Source organism: Pezoporus occidentalis, unplaced genomic scaffold (assembly GCF_034315485.1).
Source record: "Pezoporus occidentalis ecotype Australia unplaced genomic scaffold, CSIRO_AGI_Poc_V1 ctg203, whole genome shotgun sequence".
NCBI classification, from domain to species: Eukaryota; Metazoa; Chordata; class Aves; order Psittaciformes; family Psittacidae; genus Pezoporus; species Pezoporus occidentalis.
This window is the reverse complement of record NW_026913889.1, coordinates 1,575,206-1,597,164: the sequence shown is the minus strand read 5'-3', so window position 1 is coordinate 1,597,164 and position 21,959 is coordinate 1,575,206. Positions and strand designations below refer to the sequence as shown.

At 39.3% G+C, this 21,959-nt stretch overlaps 1 protein-coding gene across 1 annotated transcript; it reads right to left on the bottom strand.

Moving 5' to 3' along the window:
• On the bottom strand, positions 1–19,571 carry PGM2 (phosphoglucomutase 2). Its single transcript, XM_062618796.1, has 14 exons — positions 19,430–19,571; positions 14,279–14,446; positions 13,345–13,451; positions 12,897–12,981; positions 11,586–11,669; positions 9,920–10,113; positions 8,806–8,995; positions 8,009–8,106; positions 5,406–5,586; positions 5,191–5,284; positions 4,298–4,427; positions 1,867–2,056; positions 1,093–1,226; positions 1–390 (listed from the first exon to the last, which is right to left on the bottom strand). Exons 1-14 carry the CDS (start codon positions 19,499–19,501, stop codon positions 288–290), a joined length of 1,830 nt encoding a protein of 609 aa, XP_062474780.1. The 5' UTR covers positions 19,502–19,571; the 3' UTR covers positions 1–287.
• Positions 19,572–21,959: the final 2,388 nt, after the last annotated feature.

Below are 21,959 nucleotides of genomic sequence, written 5' to 3'. Positions count from 1 at the left end.
TCAGGATATTACTTATTTAATTAAAACAAGTTTTGATTGAAATACATTTGCAACTTTTATTTCATAAGGCTTGTAGGTCAACTGATTGGGATTTTTTGGTCCTTCAAAAGTAAAGGTACTTTCCTTCCAAAATAAAATACCAGATCCAAGAGTACCCAGAATAACCCTCAATAAAAGCAGAAGTCTTTTTAGTTGGGTTCTGAGATGTTTGGTCCTAAAAATCCTCACTACTTAAATAACGCACTTCTAATGCTACAGAAGCCAATTAAGGCAGTAATTTTGCTATTTTATTCAGTCTTTCGTTGAAGATTATTTTTTTCTGGTTGAAAGAAGTGTTTTTCAAGAGCATTGACCAATTCATCTAGTTCCTTCTTCAGCTGCTCAGCGTCACTGAGAAAACAAAATCCACACAAATATAGAAACACAGTGTCACAGTGAAGAAACAAAAAAGCGTATTTTCATTCTGAGGAATTTTTAAGTCTGTTGCATTTTTTAGACAAACATTTGCTATTGATATTAATATGTACACTTGATTTCTTATGTTAATGCACTGATGTTCACTTCCAAGTGATGCACATGCATAAAGGTACTTAAGACTATGGAGAAACATAAAACTGCAACATAATCTAAAAACAAACAGCCAGTTTGAGTTCAAATCTTTTTTTACTAAACATATGTGATTAGAAATGTAACTTTTATACTTGCAATAGTATCTGCAGATGAATTTTCATCTGTGAAACAGCATAATTTTCATTATAGAAGTTAATAATTGCTTATCTTTAAGACTATATAATTTCCAAGGGTGTCACTCAAGGATATAATTGCTAACCACAGAAGGGTTTAAAATATATTAGGACACTTTATGTATAGTTATATAAGTTTTCACTGAATGCAAAACTAGGTTCAAAGGAATTTCAGTAACAAGAATGCATCAACAAATTTTGTACAATTGAAGCTTTATGCAAATACCTTTGCTAAATTAATGACTGTACTAATATTATTTGATCATGGTGAGCCCTTTCCCTACCAAAATAATACCAAAAGCCACACAGCCCCTATTGCACAGATTTGACTGATATTGACTGACAATACCTGTTTCCAGGAGGTGCACAAAGTTCCGAATAGTATTTGATCTTTGGCTCCGTCCCACTGGTTCTCATTGTGGCTACTCCTCCATTAGCAAAAGTGAAAGTTATCATTTGGCTACTTTTACTAGTGGGAAGTATCTAGAAATAGTAAGAATAATTGTTTTAGAAGCTTGGAAAGTGGCTATAAATAATGAATTCAAGACAAAACCCATGACTTGATGTTGTATAATACAGCTAAAGGATCATGTAAAGTTAAGCTTTGTTCTGTTTTCATCATTATGGTCTTGAATCCACAACAGGCAAATGACAGCCTTACCCTCAGCCTAGAATGTGGTTGCAGTACAATGCTGCTAGGTAGCTCATTTCAAATCTAGTCAATATTTTTACTGCAGATAGAAATTGCTCTGTGATGGCATTTTCCAGGAGGAAAAGAAACATAAACTGTAAAACTAAAGAACCCAAAGCCACATCTCAGTAGACAGTTTAACTGAAGAAAATAATGCAAGATTGCTGTAGCAAGACAGCAAGATTCTCCTACCTCCCTTGACAGTCTGTAATTCTGGAGACAAAAAATACCACAAAACCAAACAAAAAAACCGTCCCTCCCTCCACCCTAACCTTCATTTCCTCTCACCAGGGCAAAGCAATCATCCCCAGTCTAACTCATTTTAAGACTCAGGATGTCACATAAGGTTTAGAGTGTTTCTCCATAGAAATTTTTATCTATGTGTATATACATACTTCTATGATTTATATATAATTAAAAAAATATACCTACAGCCTTTTGATCTGGCTGACTGCTGTCATACCCAGTAGTTAGATCCCTTATTCCAGAAACTTTAAATCTACCACAAGATTTTGGGTATGTATTTTTTCCATCAAAATTTCTAAGATTGTCAAAAAGCTGTTGAATAACTTTTGGATCATGGCAGATGAAATATGAAGCTTTGGTAATATGGAAGCCATATCTGTGAAGACACAATACAAATGAATGGAAGAAACAGTGTTCATAGAGTTGTACACCATACACATTATACAACTTTCTATAAAGCAAGAATCTCTTCTCATGTTTACCCAACTCTAGCATCAGTTCCCCCACTTTCAATCTTAAAAAGGCCTTGACAGCTTAATTGTCCTAATTTGCATACTTCAAAGAAACTTCTGTGCAGACATCTTTTCCTTTCAATGATTACAAATCAGAAAAAAGTCATTATTGCCTTGGAAAGATATAATCACCATAGGAGAACACTACATCTAAACAGCCTCTTTGAAGGGACTTCAGTTGACCTTTTCTGAGTAAAACAAATTCCAGACTGTTTTCTCTAGTCACACTTCAGAAGCTGCTCTCTCATTAAAGCATCTCTACTTAACCAAATTGTTCTGAACATTAGTTTTTTTACCTTATCTGTTTGCTGCCAGGTAGTATGATGCAGAATCAGCATCAAACACAAATGACCTGCTCATACAGACTTTTCAAAACAGCACACTGTTGAAAGGCATACAAGCCTGGACTGGTTGTTTAAGTGAGCTAAAGATCAGCACTTCATTTGTTTACAAGGTGCCAGGAAATGTCTGAAGGACAAAATCTTTTCATTAATACTAGGATGTTCCTTTTAGAAACCTGAAAGATTCCTTAAATGGGGTCATGTTTATAGCAAAATGGATGGTCTGTAGTTGGTAAGTCAGTCTTGAGAATCCAGCAAGGGAATTAACAAAACCTGTCCTATAACTTAAAGGAGTGATGAGTCTGCTAGGACTGTCCTCTTTCCGTGATCTGCATTTTCTTCTTTGAGATCTCCTTTCTATAATTCCAAAATACAGAGCAGTTTCTTCTGCTTCAACCGGAACTCACAAAACAAATCTGACAAATAACAAGTAACAAGGAGCAGAAAACTGCAACATTATACTACCCACAAATGAAAATCAAACACACATAAAACAAAGCCTCCCTCAAACAAAACAAGAATCCCCCCTCCAGTTCTAGTTATCAAACATCAATTTAATACGGAAGATTTGTATCCTTCCCTATAGCATAAGCAAAGAGTGACTATGCACAGTGACATCTTACTCTGAGGTGCATCTACAGACTGCTTTCATGCTAAATATGTTCTGACTTTGAGAATCCTCTCCAGTGGCTACGTACACAGCAACACAGCTAAGTTCCACTCAGGGAAATCTTCTGAGGGCAACCTGAAGCAGGTGTTTATTGAATTAGTATTTTAAAAAAAGAGAAAGTAAAAAGTAGGCGTGGGCCAGAGAAGGATAATCCTTTGAAAATACACTTCCAGCTACTACTAATTGAGAGAATTGTAACTTCAGATGCTATATGTGCAGCTCTAGGCATGAATTCCTCTTCCATGCACTTATACCACTGCTTCTGGAACCCACCTAAACTGCCATGTACAATAGCTGATAAATCCCACAATTTATTTCTGTAGGCCTTTGAACACATGAAAGAAAACAAGAGAAAAGTAGTGCCCCAGATTAAAACCTCTCAGAGGGATATCCAGCTGTATATAGCCAATAGTTATGGCCAGTCATGGCACTTTGGAGCAATCAGCTCAAATTCCAGTATTCAGGAGCAGAAAGAACCACCAGCAACCAATGTATACTATTAATAACAATAAAAAAAACCACCAAAACAACCAAACCAAAACCAAGAAACATACACAAAATAAAACCAAAAACTGGAATAATATCATAAAAAGCCTAACCTTAGAGCCAACTAGAATTAATTTAATCAGAAGTTGCCCTGCAAGCAGGACAGAGCAAGCTGGCTTCTATGAGTATCATAAATATGCCAGAGCTGCTTAGACCCATTCTGCCATCAACATTTTTGTGCATCTGGCACATTTTAGCAGCAAGAAGCACTATGCTTTCTACCACATAGCAATACTGCTAGCCAAAACCCAGGCCAATCTTCTGTAAGAGGATTCAAGAGTAGAACTTCCCAGATAGGCAAACATAAATACCTCAAAAATCTCATTAGTAAGGTAATGTTATTAGTTTTAAAATGCCTTAAAATGACACAAAATGAAGTCATGAATGTATTCATGCCCAGGAGGGAGGACTGCTTTCTAGATGGGTACTATGGTACAATAACCCAATTTTTATTTTTTTCATATACTATAGGTGCCATTGAGTCCCTATTAACCACAGTATGTGGAATGGAGAAAATCTGAAAATCAAACAATTCTAATTGAACTCACTCATCATAGACAGCTTTCAGCTGCTGAGACAAAGACAGATTTCTGGTTGCCAAAAAGCTAGCCATCTCTGCCGTTATCACAGCAGCGCTGACACCATCTTTGTCCAGAACAGCAGGACAGCACATATACCCTAAACAAAAGAAAATATAGAGTTAAATACAGAGTTAAGCCAAAAGTGGAAAAAAATTATCTTCTAATCAGTGTTATTTTTGATAAGCAAGATATTTAATGGAATTTCATGACAGAGGTGGGTTTTTATCTTATCAGTGCCAGATGCTCCTGAGTGCTTTTGGAGCTCTCATGAAGGAGAAATGCCACACTGCAAGTAAAAAGCAAGTAGAGCACTTGGTCTCAATTGTGATTGCCCTTACATGGTAACATATGGTAACACTGATAATGATCTGAGAAATCAGTCACATTTTCCCCGGTTTTCAGGTACTGAGATAGTCAAGAAATAGCTTTATAGCTTTACAATTTCATTTGCATGAATTCATAGCTTTTATTCATGGCTTTCCCGTTTACAACTTGGAGGAGATTTTACTTTAGTTTATTCTCATTTAAGCTTAGCTTCAAACTGTCAGGTAAATATACTCGAAGTCTGAAAAATGTGTTTTGTTTGGGTTTTTTTAAATAGCTTGTGCAGAATTTGCAGCCCAAGTCTACATAACTATGCTACTGAAAATACATACATCTAGCCCACATCATCATACTCGGTGCTTAACAGAGACACAAAGGATTAAAACTAGTAATATTAATCAGACAAATGGATGATTATCATTTACTCACTGGAAATACACCCGTTGTGTTGAGGACACCTTTACACTGCCATTTTTTGCAGTAGTCCTACTTTCACTATTTTACAAGGTACCAGAACATAATATTTTGTTTCTTACCTATAGCTTCCTCAAATGCAAAAAGAACAGCTTTTCCCTGGTCCATTAGCTGTTTGGCACGGTTGCCCATCCACTTGAAACCTGTCAGGGTTTCCTATGGCAGTAAGGAGAAAAGAAAAAAAGGCATTAAAAATAAAAACAAATTTTTACAAAGATGTGACACTGTGTAGGAAAGCAAATAAAAGAACATGGAATAATGTGTAACTGTTGCTTACCTCAAAGTGAAAACCTTCCTTGAGTGCGATTGCTCTCAGGATTTTGGAAGAAACAGTACTGGATAACATGTAGACATCTTTAATGGCATGGGTATCCCTGTTGTTATTTTTCCAGCAAGTGAAGATCCACCAGCCTAGAAGAGCTCCCAGCTCATTTCCAGAAAACACTTTCCATTCGCCACTGAAGGGGAAAAAGAATAGAAAGTACATGGATTTAAAGGATGACTCTGGAGGTGGGGGGAAAAAAAGCTATTGGTTCTTCCATACACAAATAGTAACAAATAAACCACTGCATGTGAATTCCAAGTTACAGTAACAAGATATATTGTGTTCATTATGAACAATCAAAAAAATTTCTCCCCCCAAAATTCTCCATCATACGTACCAGCTTTTGAGTTTATCCAAAGATGAAATGATATTTCCATCAGGTTTTAAGTAAAACAAAAATATGCAGCAAATTATAAAATTGGTAAGACAAAGCACAGAGACACGAAAGCAGAATTCTCAAGAGATCAATATTTTTAGTTGAATCAGTGACAAATACTTCCTATTTAATCACAAACACATCAATTTGTCATTGAGAAGATTGGAAAAAATCTCAAATGTGTGAAAAAGATTAACATTGACATGTTGCTAGAAACAAGAAAAACTGGAAGTAAAAGGGAAATACAGTTGTCAAAATTGCCTAAAAATTCCCAGTCACAAAAGGGGACAAAGACACTGCCAAATTGACAAAAACCAAGACCTACAGAAACAGTACCTGTTGTGAAAGAGGAGCAGACTCAGTCTCCTGCATTTATTGATGCCAACAGGCACAAAGCATTGCACAGCGACAAGTTAGTGTAAGAGCGCTGAGATAGTGTGCTCTAGCAGGAGTTTCTGTCAAAGAAGAAGTATACAGATACTGTAGAAGCCTATATTAATATTCAGTTAGTGTATGAACAGCTACAGCAGGAATGTGAGGACACAGGACTGACAGGAGACAACTAAGACTAGCTAAACAGTTAGCAAAGAGGTAGCAGAGTGAGATCACTGTGCTCTAAATGGTGATACATAAACTAGCACCCCCTCTTCAGGTGTCAGATAGCTCCACCTTTTTAGACAAAAAGAATAATTTTGCATTCTTGCTTTAACCCATCATAACTAGCACAAACTGAAGCTTTTTATGCCTTTTCCACAATGCTGAATTGCTAACTGAGGCTGGCAGAAGTCAAAAACATTAAACCACAAAAAATTCCAGCTAACACTGCCCAAGATGCAGCAGACTACGAATTAGCCCTTCTCCTAAAGGCAGAGAAGCCTACTTAGTTCATGCTGTGAGGCTAATGAGTTGAAAAAAAGCTCTCCAAAGCCCCAAAGAAAGCACCGCCACCTTTGAAGCTGCTACAAGACCAAAAGAGATTATCTTGTGAGCAAAACTGACATTTGCACTGTCTCCTTTTACTGGGTTTTTGGAATTTGTATAACTGGCACAGGTTCAAATATTTGCATCATCTGCAATCACTGAGGTGAGCAGGCACCCATCTCATCCCTTGGCTACTCAGGACTGTTGTCATGTCTTTATATCTCTTTTCTGGCTCTCATGTACAGGGAACTCATTTACACTATTTCTGCTCCAGGCCCAGCAGCAGATTTTTGTTCTGCTCCTCTCTGAGCTAAAAATCTTGAAGTTTCCATTTATTAAAGACTTAGAATTTCCAACTGCTCAGATTAGTTTCTGCTTCACCAAGGAAGAGAAAAGAGAAACACCACTATTTGTAGATATGATACCAAGTGCATACTTCGGCTTATTTTCATTCATCAAATTAACCACAAAACAGAAATGCAAACAATTGTAGAAGATACTGGGATACACAAGGGGATGGCAATATTAGGTCAAGAACTACAGGTTACACATTCCATTCATCTGAAAAAATATATGAAAATTGCTTGTTTGAGCAAGTTTACCTTCTGTGATCCCATTCTTTGACAGGTTATACATAGATAAACAATTCATGTATAGCTGGTCCTTAAAAGCAAGGGTACTATACTCATTTGGCACTGAGAAGTGCCAAACACTGATAAAGCTTAAGGTGAAATGCAGTACATAACATCATGTATAAAAGTGGACAACTGAGCAAAAGGGGCCCAAATCACCTAATAATTAGTAAAATGTTTGGTCCAACATTCAGGAAAGAAGCAGCTCACATGAATAACAGAGATGTTCCCTATTTTATAAAGGTTCTCCTGAATATTCAAGTTATTCTTTAATAAACATAGTATGAACGAATATTTATCAGTCTTATGAGAAAAATATCTAACTGAAAACCCACCTTTAGTAATGTCTAGCACAGTCACAGCAATTCACATGCTTCTGTGCATGCCTCAATTACAGCATATCAATTATTCATTATTTATTTGTACAGTGTCTAATATTAACCATTATTTCATTTACTGCTCCCACTGTGGTCTGCTTCATACAGTCCTCTCACATTTCTGTGTGGTTTTAGTCCAAAAACAACGACTGTGACTACTCCATCTTCCTTTGGAACACAGGTAACGAGAATCCCCCAAATGAGCCTAGCCTTTAAGTTAAAAATGTAATTTTTTTTTAATTACCATACCTCTCTTGTTTCTCTGCCACTGCAAGTCGATCAGCATCAGGATCATTTGCTAAAATGATTTTTGCCCCATCTTTTTCAGCCAAAGCAAAAGACAATGTCTGGAAAAGCAGTAAGCAAGTGTTAATACTCCCAGATACTTTCTTTATAGGTTTTAAGTAATTTCCCAATTTATTTAATCTCAAGAACCCCAAATCATGATCTGTCTCTACAAAAAAATAAACTCTGAGCCTGGCAGCAGTAGAGAACAGTCAGGGTATTTAACTTCAGGTACATCATTCCACTTCTGCAGCCTGAGCCAAACATTGTTTCAATTCAACCCGATCCTTTAATAACAAAGTGTAGCAGAAATACTTGTAGCAGGATTTCTAACCACCTGTGAAAACTTCTCCTGCTGCCGGTATTGTATCATAGAAGTTTAGTCTTTGTATTTCAGATGTAAACTGTAAAAGCCTTCCAAAACCAACTCTGATGAGGTTTTTTTATTATTTTTTTTTTTTAAGGAATTGTATCACTTAGTTCTCTGTGCAGATGCTGCCCATTTTGATACAGCACAGGACAAAGTAGTTTAAAGTTACAGCTGATTACTACCTGGCTGGTGGTTCAAAAGAGTTACTCATTTCAATGAAAGGGTTCCAGCTAAGTGGTCATTAAACATAAGGCTATGAAAACAGAAACAAAATAGTCCTTCCATGAATATTTATAGCCATGACTTCTGGAAGAAAGGAAACACTGCTTGAAAGACATTGAAACTCTTTTTTTTTTTTTTTAAAAAAAAAAAAAAGAAGGTATTTATTTACCAGAACACCTTTGCCTTCTTCTGGATTTGGATACTTCACTGTGGGAAATTCTGGATCAGGATCCTTCTGCTCCGGAACAGCAAAAGGTGGGCTAAGGTCAAATGCCTTGAAGGCCAACTGCACAAATTTATGACCTACACCATGTACAGAAGTATGAACAAATTTCAGGTTTGTTTCCTTGTTTATATTCCTGAAATGAAACAGATTAACAGTAAACATGGATATGGAAGGATATTATGCACAAAATTCACTATGTTTGGACACAGATGACTCGGTATACTGTCTTTCAAAATTGGATTAGCCTCATTTTTCAGCAATAAGTCATTCTTGATATCTAATATCCTCATATGTGAAAATCTCTGGGATAAGTTATGTTGTACACTCTATACTCAACTGACCAATAAGACTTTTCATCTCCATCTCTGGCACGCAAACTCCTAAGGAGACATTTAACTCCTATTCTGAAAAAGCAGCATAATTTTTCTCATATTCCTAACTTTCTAGTAATTCTTACTTTGTTTTTAGCAATTGTAAGAATATGGTTACTGATGGTTAAAATTTTGGTAAGTAAACATATCTAACAGGTTGCAGGTTATCTAATCCATAAACCAATTCTACATGTTAATCACAAAAAGCAACAACCATTTGACTTTATGGAGGAAGTGACAGGAAAAGGCTTGTGCAAGGTGCCCAAGGCCACCAGGAGCACATGCAAAGCTAGAACAACAGAGCAAGACCTCCTGCCAGAACTGGCTTAACAGCCTAGTTCACCGTCTACCTTAAAAGCCCATTTTAAGGTTGCTGGACCATTACTGTCAGCTCAAGCCCAGCTGCACAAGACAGCTGCAGTCTTGCTGTGGCATTTGGTTGATGCCTGGCCATGTGAATACAGAGAGATGATATAATCAGAAACTAATTGCTCACGTTGCTGGGTTCAACTTCTGCCAGACCAGCTTTATGAAATGGCTTACTACATCATCCCACAGCTGACAGTGCTGTGAAGCAAAGAAAGAATGTCAGGGTCACAGCTGCCCTGACTTCCATCAATTTAAACTGCCTCACTGAAGTACTAGATGGAAAATCCAGTATTCTTAATGGAGTTAAAACCAGTTACCTGTGAAAGCACTGTTTCTGTATGTCTTTGAAATACTCCTTATTGACCATGGCATATGGATCATGAAGTAGCGGGCTGCTGTCAATCAGTTTGTCATCCCAAGCCTGAGGCCATGGCTCTTGGTTCTCCTCAATAGCCTGAGAAATTCCTTTGTCATGAGGAGAAATGATCTGAGCACCATTTTCCCAGTAAACCTAAATAATAAATAGGGTGAGTATTTGGTCATTGACATTGTAGGATAATTTGGTAATTTTTTTTTCTAAGGTGCACTGCATTTGGTAGAGTATTGCAGTAAATTAGGCTTAAGTATAGCCAGAATATTCCCCTGCTCATATTCTCAGTGTTCCCTCTCACATCCCATTTTTGTTCTATAAAAAAAGCTCCTTAATTTTATCAGAAGATATCCAAATCCAAAATGAAACACAAAACAAGACCCAGCTCATTTACTGAGAAGACTCAATTATCAACCTGTCTGCTTGCCTTGGAATTGATAACTTGCCCAGGCTATGCCATATACTTTCTCCCAGATTTTGAGGTATTGTCACTAGATACAGAAGAATTCTTAAGAAGAGAAAGTGTACAAAAGTAAAGAATTAAGGAGTGTCCTGGGTTCAGCTGCATGGTTCTGAGTTACCGGCTGGGCTTAAACCACGACAAGGAGAAAGGCACAAAAACTTTGCAGCTGCGTACAGCAGCAGTGTTGCCACAACAGCAAGCACAAATACAATTAAGTTTCAGGACCTTCAGTCCTTGTAGTCTTTTGTTTTTTGTTGACTGTTTACACATCCAGGAAGAGATGTACTTATTAAGTTTTACTTTTTGACAGTTGTTTGCACACTTCCTCCTACTGATGGTTTACAGACCACAAGTTTAAGGAGAGATACCTAACAGCATCTGGGCCATGCACATATGTAGCCCAAATAAAAAAAAGCATTAAGAAAAAACTAAGTTGATTAAAAAAGCATTTGATAAAACACCCAAAGAAGTTATCATGATCAATACATGAAATATTAACAAAAAAATCAATTTTAAAAAGACACGAAGTTCTGGAAGGAGGGACAGCAAGAAATCATCCCTGCTAATGCCTCGTTTTTCTATTAAGAAGGCAAAAAAGATCTCCCAAATTCCATTTTTTTTAATTTTGGAAATAGTCCGTATATGACCAGTCAAGCTATGGGGTGACTGGCATTGAGGCAACTCAGAAATGTTTTTTTCAGTGGAAAGCAGGTTTCTGTTATAGAAAAAAAGTGACAGTAATAACTGTGTCACTTAGCAAAAGAAAAATGTACAAGAAATCAATGGAATTTATTCAAAACATTTTGTGCAAGCAACTTATCAGGTTTCATGTATTTTTAATTCTCTGGGTTTGTCAAATGAAAGAGATACTTTTAAATCATGAATTGGAGCAATTATTAGTGCTTTTGAAAAGAGGTAAGTTAATATTTTAAAGTGTTCCAAAGTATGCTTACCTTCCTGCTTTTTAGAGATGAGATTTTAATTATTAGTAAAACATACTACTAGCTTTAAATACATACATCTAGAAGAGATCAAATGGTCAACTAATTTGGTCTATACCGTGATAGAAACTATACATCATAGTACTGGTGTCTCTACATGGAAAAAAAAATGTTTGAAATAAACCAGAAAATAGATCATATAGGAATACCTTGTAACCATTATCTTGTTTTGGATTATGGGAAGCCGTAACCATAATTCCAGCACAAAGGTTCAGATGAGTTACTGTGTATGGCTGTAACAAGAGAAAGTTATCTGAACTGAAATGTTTAAAATACTGTATTATTTATTCTCATCCATATGCAATACTTCCATACTGCTGAGTGAAGAGAAAGCCAGTGTGCGATTCCTACAGACTGACTCTCTAAAGCAGATGCTAAGTAGAACTTGCTCCACCAGCCCCTATGTGGCACAACTTTAGCCCTTGCTTTTTTGTGTGCAACTTCCTATTTGCACATTCTCAGTGCTGTTTCAGACACTTTGTGGATCTTTAGAGTAGTGTTTTTATAGAAGGAAACCAGGTGCATGTGTTGCCTACTGTAGAATGTAAATTCTGTTGGGATAGTGACAGAAGTCTGTATAGAGTGAATTACAGCTGAAGCAGTCTCATGCGTGCTATATTTTGAGAGCAGTCCATGGAGCAATTACTCCATTGTGGTTGAGAGGAGAACTGTTCAGGACAGAGCTCTTATAAATTAATCCAAAACAGATGGTGTGACTTAAAAATAAAGCATTATTTGTGACAACAGGTCCAGTTCAAGTCCTGGATCTTTGATAGCAAATACAATCAACTGCAGTTCTTGCAACAATGCTTTCAGCTGCACTATGAAGAATCTGACCCTAAATCTACCAAAATTTGTATCAGTACAGGACTGCTGCATACAAAGCCTTCATCCTGCTGTGTTCTCTTTGCAGCACTCGCTGGAATAACTGGTAATAAATAGGAGAAACTTCCTTTAGTGCAAAGGTAGAGGTTTTCTTTATTGCTTTAGAGGACTGACACCTAGTGATGTGATGGTGAAAATGCGGACACATTCAACAACCCTCCCGGCACATCACTGCACTCCAACTACCTGTAGTAGCTATTTAAAAAGGCTACTTTAGATTCGATACCCCCCCCCCCCCCCAAATGACAATAAAAATAACCAACCAAACTGTAATGTGCCTACATGTTTCAGACTTCAGACTCCGCAGCAATCTAGAAATAATGAGATGTCTTTTACAAGAAATCTGCGTGAAAGCAGGAATGAAGAGAAACACATCCCAGTGTCACTGACATTCCACTAAGCTTCTTCCTGCTCTTGCTGTGGATATTGTAAACTAAATACAGCTAAATAAACAAGACTAACTGCAGAGAGATCTTAAAAAGTAAAGTGGTATGTCTGTTTTTTTTTAAATGTAAGTAATGCAAGATACCTGACAGAACTTTCGGTATATAAAAAGATATATTAGGGGAACCTACCACAAAAGGAGTTGGTATTATATCTGAGAAGAGATAAACTGGAACTCCTTGGCTGATGAAGGTATTAGCAGCAAGTCTTGCAAACCTAAAGAAGTAAAGATGCCAGGGAACTAGATTCATTTTCTCACCAACTGGATTTCTAGAATTCACAGCTTCCCCCCCCCCCCCAATTAAAAAAACAAAACACAACAACCAAAAGCAACCCCAAACAAACAAAACCCTACATAAATAACTATTATACATACCCAATTTAAAATGTGTTCCCTCACTATTCCCAGCAGACGAAGCGTAACTCCCAAGAACTGCTTTGGCATTAACAGAATATAAAAGTACTATAAATCCCTCACCTTAATTCACTCTCCAGAAAGAGAAAATACTGTTGAAGCAGATATAAAGGCATAATGGATCACACAAGACATCTGCAAAATACTTAAAAACTAAAAGGTACCTTTTGCTACTGCCTCCGCTGGAAAGATGAGCCCGAGCATCAAAACCGATCACAACTCCTCTTTTTTTCAGGTCACTGAAATTCTTCTCAAGGTACCTACAAAATCCCTGGAGACAATAACAAATCCACCTCATCAACCCAATCTGAACATTTAATTTATCACTGCATTAAAATGATTGCTAAGATGTTGATATCTTAAAATGTGAGCATGCATAACATCTTACTGAACTCGATTGGGATTCAGTTTGTCTAGGATCAAGAAACACCAAGAAATACCAAAAACCTTCAAATCAATGTAGTGAAGCAGGACAGCATTTAAGTCCAGAACCAACTCCAGAAACAAATGACGTGATTAGCTGTGATAGATGTCAGATGAGGAAGAGGACAACTGGCCAGTATTTCAGTTTTTCAGCTCAAATCCATCAGTTTTAAACTGAACCTCACCCTTAATAAAGACGTATGTTTAGGACATGATACACCACCACTCTGGGCTGCAGTAATTTAAGGTTTTGGGATTTTTTTTAAGCTCTCTCCAAGCAGATCTACTTTAGGACTTGCGTATACACATATAGCTTCTCTGCATTTATGTAACTTCATACATCCAACGTACACAAAGCTTAGCCAAATGCTGGCTACCTTTGGGGCTATCTGTAGTCCATCAGGACTAACTGATCCACTTGATCTTAACTGTACCTGTGTATAAATTCAATTACAAATCAAATATGGAAAATAACTTCTTCTAATGGTTTAAAGCTTACCCCTACTTGTTTTCAGAGATCAGCACTTACTTAGCTACTAATTAACATTTTTAAAAAAAATGGAGGAATAGAAAAAACTTGTACTTCCATATAATACCCCATTTGCTTGTCCTAAATGAGGCTCTCCCATTTGTATATACAACCAGTTAAGTGAGATAAAGTGCTGAACACAGTACCTGGGTTGTCTGGATAATAGTCAAGTCATTCATGTGGGAAATCCCTGCTCCCATGGCAGCTCTGAGCCCAGCTGTGCCAAACTCCATCCGTGAGCCAAAGTATTTCTGCAGCTCTCCGGCATTTCCTTCAGTAAGCAGTTGCTTCACTATTGCAGAAGTTTTGGGATTCTGTAAATACAAAATTCAGATATTCCAGAAAAGATTTGCTTTGGTTGTTTTTAACACCCTAAAGCTTCTTAACAGAACTGACTTTCTTTCCTGCTCTTTGTACTGGGTTATTTCAGTATCAAAGCATCATACACCACTTCAGGAACACCAGAACTCCTACTACATCTTCCTAATTTGAAGTCAGTACGATCTCAAGTATTACTTATTTTAGATTTAGCTCTTGAACTGCCTTGACAGCAGAATAGATATCACATTCTGGGAACTGAAAAGATTTCCAAGATGTCTATTTTAATATTTTCTGGTTTTAAAACCAAAACAAAACCAAACAAAAAAAGCACATTTACAGTTCAGAGAAGTGTCATCATAACAGAAGAACTACTCTAAACATATAAGAAAGTAAGTTAAGTTGATGATTAAGAAATATTTGGTAGTTCCAAAGCACTAAAGTAGAGTTTAAAAAATAAAATCACCACCTTGCCCAAAGACTGACTAACACCAGGGGAACTAAAGCAGACGCATCAGAAGATAAAGACGATAATTTGCAATATATTTGTGGGTAATGCTTGTAAAAATAAGCACAACTCTCAGGATCAAAGCTCAGCAACTGCAGCTGAATTCTTAAACAGAATGACTGTGCAGAGTGGCGAGGGAAAGGCCACATTGGACTGCTTGCAAAGAGTGAGGAGTTTCCAAGTGTCACAGTTTTTCTTGATATATTGCTTGTTTCAACTCTTTGTCATTATCAACCCTCTGTTTTTCAAACTTTGGAATTAGTAAAGTCCTATAATACCTACACTGCAACAACTCAGTATCATGGGACCTGTGAAGTTTAGTGTTTGATCTTTGAAAACTGATGAGCCAAGAGGACAGATGGCACACTCCAGGCACTAGGCAACAGGGTTATGTGGAGAGGCAGCATCCCTGCAAGTTACTCGTTACATGTTTGCGCACTCTTTACACTGGAGTACAAAGACTACCATATCCAAACAGACTCAAGCTTTGATTTCAAATGAAGGTCATAGACTATACTATTTATTGGATGATTCAGGTATACATACAGTGCAAACAAACAAGAAAAAAAAAAAAAAAAAGGTACTTTCTTCAGCTCCAGAAAATGCTGCAGAACATGCACAGCAGTAGGCATGTGAGTCAGCCTGCACACAAAGGTGTAAGCATTCTGAACACCAAACTAAAATCAGGGTGCCCTAATCACTGACCTGTGCACCTGCTGCTGGACAAACACCATAGTTTAAATAAATTCTCAAAAGCTAAAGAGCCTTTGGTGCTAATGAGCAAACTGTGTAACACAGAATAAACTAAATAATTGAAAAAGGCAGTTTCCCAGATACAATAAGCAATGAGGTACTCCATAACTACTGATTTCCAGTTTAAGAACTACCAATCCAAGAACATGGTACCTGATACTTCCTTGTAGGAGGCTCAACATAATTCTGTGTTATTATAGAGTAATTATATTCTATAATAATAAATATAATTCTATGTTATTACAGAATAATATAGGTCAGTGTAACTATTCTGAATTTAGGTTGTTTAAAAGTTGACCTGAACTTTTTGCTGCAGTATCAGGCCCGCATCTTGTAGGTGAAGCCTGAATGACATCTTTTGCATCAGGCTTTGTACGCTGTCTGGTCACCTTTTTTCCTCTCTGTGAGCGTTCTGCACAAGAGTTTCCTCTTACCATTGAAACAGGCATCTCTTTAGGTAGGTGCTGCACACGTTTGTACAGATGGACAGAGTAGAAGCTGTAATGCCAGTACAGAAAGGCAGCTGGGCAAGGCGACATCCTATAGCTCTCACCAGGGAAATCTTTGTTACTGTTGTTAGAGGGATTATCCAGGTTTGGTATTGACTGTGAAGCTGCAGGGATCCTCCAGTGTTTTACGTCTGGTTAAATGGTGGTACTCACCCAGGTGGCTGCCTAAGTCTCAGAGTTTAGGTCCACATTGTTTGCTACAGAAAACTTCACTGCATTGACTTAGTTGCTTGGGTTGCTCCCTGCTGCTCCCACCTCCAAAACAAAGTAATGGTAAAAGCCAGGCCTTCTGTTTAACAGCGCAGAGGGATTTTTCCAGAATTACTGTTACAATTGTTTATGGCTAAATTCTTCCAAGAATCTGCATTTTCTTTACTTACTGTACGGACAACTGTTCCCATGTTATTTGATTTAAAATTGAAACAAATGTTTCAATATGTTACAATATTGTGCGAATGTTACAATACCGATCTATGCAGCTAAGGAAAAAAGAAACATTAACTTTCCTAAGCAGAAAAAAGAAGCCAGACCCAAATCTTCACAGCATCTCCACTGAAGAAGGACCCAATTGTATCTGAAGGATGAAGTGCTGTGTTTTAACTTCCTTGCTGGTTCTCTCAGGTTCCACTTTTTGTACTCTCAAATAAAATTGGATGCAAATGCAATAACATGGATTCCTGTGAATACAGGGCAGGTGATTTAATACAGGGTTAATTTCCAGCAGTGCTTAAACATCCGTTGGGAACACTTGAGTTATTTACCTCAATCTACAGTGCGGGAAGGTTCCAGAGAGGTTTCATCAGTGCAGGAGGCCCCACAAGGTTTCAGAGTAGAGGGACAGCTATTCACTACACAGGTTTTACTTTTGACAAAAGCAGAAGCTACCTCTTATCCATACTTTTATGACCGAAAGAATGAAGAACATGACACCACTGCAATGAATACAGTGACGAAAACAGCTCTGTAACAAGCTCAGTAATTGCCATCCAGGTACAAACTTCCTGTTAAGTCAGCAGGACTGTCTTTAGCCATAAAGGCTGACTCTTGCAAACTATTATTTTGTAAGAAGTGCACAATGTATCATCATTAAATATTGACTTGGCTCCACACAACAAAAAGGAACCTTTTTTTTTAAGTGTCAGAGTAAATGGGCAAGGGTTATATTGGATTCTTCTTACGAACATGTAAGAGTGCCTGAAAGATGGAAATACCTCATCAGTTTTGAGCAATCAGCAATGGGTATTGCATACTGGTCAATTATTACTGAGTCAAAGGCACAGTCATTACAAAGAGCTAATCTTTCAAAAGTAGAGAGGCTATAAGGGATGCCTCAAGAGGTTTCACAAAATAATCAGAGTAACCAGCTGAAAATGAAATGGTCACACAGAAGACAGGAGAGGTGGGCCAACACAAACCTCATGAAGTTTAACCAAGCGAAGTGCAAGGTCCTGTACCTGGGTCGGAGCAATCCCAGGCACAGCTACAGGCTGGGCAGAGAAGAGATTCAGAGCAGCCTTGAGAAGAAGAACTTCGGAGTGCTGGTCGATGAGAAACTGACTCTTCATCAGGGACGCTAGTGATAGGACAAGGGGTAATGGGTTCAAACTTAAACAGGAAAGATTTAGGTGAGATATAAGGAAGAAATCTTTGTGAGAGTGCTGAGGCACTGGAACAGGCTGCCCAAAGCAGCTGTGAATGTTCCATTCCTGGCAGTGTTCAAGGCCAGGTTGGATGGGGCTTTGAGCAACCTGTTCTAGCAGGAAGTGTCCTTCCCCATGGCAGGGGGCTTGGAACTATATGATCATAAAGTCCTTCCCAACCCAAACCATTCTATGATTCTATGAAGTTATGGAAATAAGAGACCCTTTAAAACCAGACTGTTTTCTCAAAATCAATTATACTGGAAAAAAAAAACACAAACAGATGACGACAATAAGCGTATTGTCACTGGATGTGACACACCAGCAGTTCTGAAAGAAGGGCTGGTTTGGCAGTGCATTATCATTAATAAAACCAGAGCTGGCTAACTGAGCAGTTAACCACTCAAATGATCCTTAATAAAGGATCACAGCAAACTTGAGGTACTTCTAATGATGTCCTTTAGAACCTGGAAAGAGTACTAAAAACACAAAAGAATTATTCAGTTTTCATTGATAATCTTGAAATAAGCAGAAGAGCCTGTACCAAACAAGCCTCTGTGCTGCAGAAAACCCAGAGCAGACTGTATGGCGCTGAGCCCAGGGCAGACACTGAAGGGAGCAAAGGGGGACATGTGTGCCCCAATACACCCAAACAAACATATTTCACATATAAGGACAAAAAGCTAGAAACCCGATATCCTGAATACAGGCCTACATCCAAGTGCGAACTGCAGCAGCAAGCAACTACATTAGCATTATTCAGAACACCACTATGGCAAGATGGTTCTTTAGATATGTGGAATATAGAAAAATACTGCTGCGTGTAGTGCTGTCAAGACCAACACTGAAGACAAAGTCCTACAATGTTTAAGCACCTTAACACGATGGGAAATAATGCATGCTAAAGTGTTCCCAGACAATGGCAGAAAAAGGGAGAAGAACCATGAAACAGGACAATATTGAAGATTTGGAAGTTATCTCACAAACAGTGAGGCCCACTAAGCACTGGGCAACACCACCAGAAAGAAGAGGATGGATTCTGCACTTAACCAGTGGTTTTGAAGCAAGCCTGCCTGTCTTTTGGAAACAGTATTATAGTAAACAAAACCACTGAGGTACCTGGAGGTTTTTAACACCGGGAGACAGACAGCACAGCGATGTGTTCTTCCCTTTAATAATTTAAGCCTACCAAACGTCCCTACAACAGAAGTGGTCAGGAACAATACAGACCCTTTTAAATAAGGAATTCAATACAGCGCCGATACTTAACCAGACCAGCTGGATGTGTCTCTAGATTGAAGAGAGGGCTGCCTCGAGAACTGACCCGGCAGCAGCGGCGGGAACCGCAGACCCCACTGCGGGAGGGGAGGACGGGGTAAGGGGAGCAGCCCGTTTGCCAGGGGCCTCGGAGAAGAGCGGAAAGAGCCAGCAAGTGCCTTCGTCCCCCCAGGCACTGACACGGCTTGAAACCCGGGGCTCGCCCCGCACCTCCTGATGCTTGCCACGCCTGAGCCCCCACCGCCTGCCCCGCCAAGTCCCAGCGCGACCGGGGCTCCCTCCGCCCCTCACCTTATCCCAGAGCAGCCACTGCTGGGCCGCGCGGCGCAGCGCAGCGTCCCCGGCGGAGCCCCGCGCTGCCATGCTGCTGCTGCTGCTGCCGCCGCCGCCCCGCTCCTTCCCTCTTCCGGAGCGCCGCTGCTCCGCTCCGCCCGCCGGGCCGCGCCACCTCCGCCCCGCCCGCCTGCCCCGGCCCCACCGGGATCGAGGTCGAGGTCGGGGTCGGGGTCAGGAGCAGAGCCGGGACAGCTCCGCGCCGCCCGCCGTGGCCACAGTCGGGGAGCCGGGTAACGGCAGAAGCGGGATGAGCAGCGCCGCTTGTCTACACGTACCAAGCTGCTGCCTCCTGCTCGACGTGAGTGACAGGATAGATCTAACGCTGTTGTAGTTTGAAAGTGTAACTTTTCGTGGGTAAGGCTCCTTGGATTCCTTTCTAAGGTCAATGTAAATCAGGGATGACCTCAGAAGAATCTTAATTTGTGATAAAGACTGTAAGCAAAACACAGATATAGTCACCTACTTAATCTTTAAACGTAAGATGCGCATGTGGCATCCTTATTTACTCTTTACTGCTTGTAATGTGATAGTATGGAAAAGCCAAGACCCAGGCAAAGTTTTCAGCCGTGTCTGTCTGTTTGACATGCTAACAGTGTAGCCAATCCTTCCCATGATAAAAATATGAACAAACTGCATTCACCTGGAGGCAAAGAGAGAAATAGCCTGGAAAAAATCAGTTTCCATCTTTCCTTCTCAGTTGCTCTGTCCTGCATGTCCCAGAACAAGCCGGAATTCTGCACAAGCAAGCAGTGTGAAAGGGGGCATGTATCAGTGTACTGACCTGTAGCTGGGATGTTTTTTAGTGTTTAATCTCAAACTTTAGAACATGATGTGACTTCTGTTTCTCCTTCAGTTGCCAACCATCCAACTATAGGAAGTTCATTATGGAAGTCACAGTCAGAGCACTCTACTTCTGCTAATCCCGAGTGAGTGGCTGCAGCCTGGCCTCACATGCCAGCCCCTGCAGAGGGAATACCGGGACAAATCCTGGATGATTCCTATTTGGTGCTGTGAGAAGTTGGCTGACTCCATTCCCACTTTGGGGGGCTAAAAATCCCATTCCTAAGAAGAACTTGTTCAGTATTGTGAATGTGATTCGTGTTGAAGAATGCTTTCTGTTTGTCAACAAACATCCTATATACCACACCCTTTCAAGTCAGAAGTGCTCACTGTTATCAGATGAAACATGTTATTTCTACATGTTTTCATTTATACACTAAACCATCTATTATTGGCATGTATGACTGAGTAGAATAATGAGTACTAATTGGTAAATTTTCATAGAAATAATGACTTGTAGGGTATTTTAAAACCTTCAGAAGTTCATTAATATGTTACCAGAATGTATGTAAAGGAGAAATGGTACACATTGCTTGCGAAGATCATTGTTAATGAATCTCCTCCTGCACTACTGATGAGTAAAAATAACTATTAAGGTATCCCTCTGGAAAAGCTTTAAGATGAAAGATCAGTGGAACTGAAGAGGAAAAAATCAGACACAGAATTATGATGTTTGGCCACTTTTGGGATAATTTGCCTTCTCCCCTCTGGTGCAGGAGGGTACTGACTCTTCAGCAGCAGCACCCCTGGCTCTGCATCTCCCTGCCTTGACACAGATCTGCCATCAGCTGCAAAACTGAAAAAAAGTAAGAAAATAAAAAAGTAGCTAAGTTTCACTCCAGGAAGCTGATTGTGCTCCTCCTGCCAGGGCTAAGGAGCAGCCAAAGCTGCATTGATTGAGTAATTGCTCTGGTTTATAGCATAGTGTCTTTGAGAGAAGTGTGAGCTGCCAAGCTGTTGCTCTTTAAACAGTTCAATAACTTAGCTCAGGTTTTGGCTGCAGTCCCCTGAGGATGCCCCTTTGACCATTTTGACTTCTTGCAACTTTTCTGGCAGAAGTACAGTCCAGAGAACACTGAACTCTCTCTCTTGCATAACAAGATATCTGGCATCAACCTCGTAAAATACTAAGGGAAACAGCAGTCTAATTGCTCTGGAGCTTCATGGGCAAGGTGCTCACTGTCCCAGAGCTTTGCTAGCATCTGTCTGAAGCTGAGCTAGACCAGGGCTGCATAAATGCAGAGAGCTATGGGAGTGACTGGGATTTCCCTGCTTGACTCTGCAGGACAGGCCAAGGTGGGGGGAAATCCCTGGGTGAGGTCACTGGGAAGGTGCAGTACCAGAGGAGCAGACACTCTGGAGCCAGGAGAGTAACCTGCCAGTGCTGCCAAGTCCTGACTCAAACTCTCACAAGGGATATAGCTATCCAGGCTCTTTCAAACAGTGATTCAATGGGAACAACCTGAGCATCCCTTTTGCCCCATGTTTAAAGGATGAGGCAAATGAGGAAGGGGCTGCCCTTGGGGACCATGTCAATGAACTTCTGCCATGCTTCTCAAATGCTGGACAGATGTAATCACACAAAAAAAAGCCCAGCATTTGTGTAAGTGAATAATAATATAAGCCACTAAGACATTGACTTTGC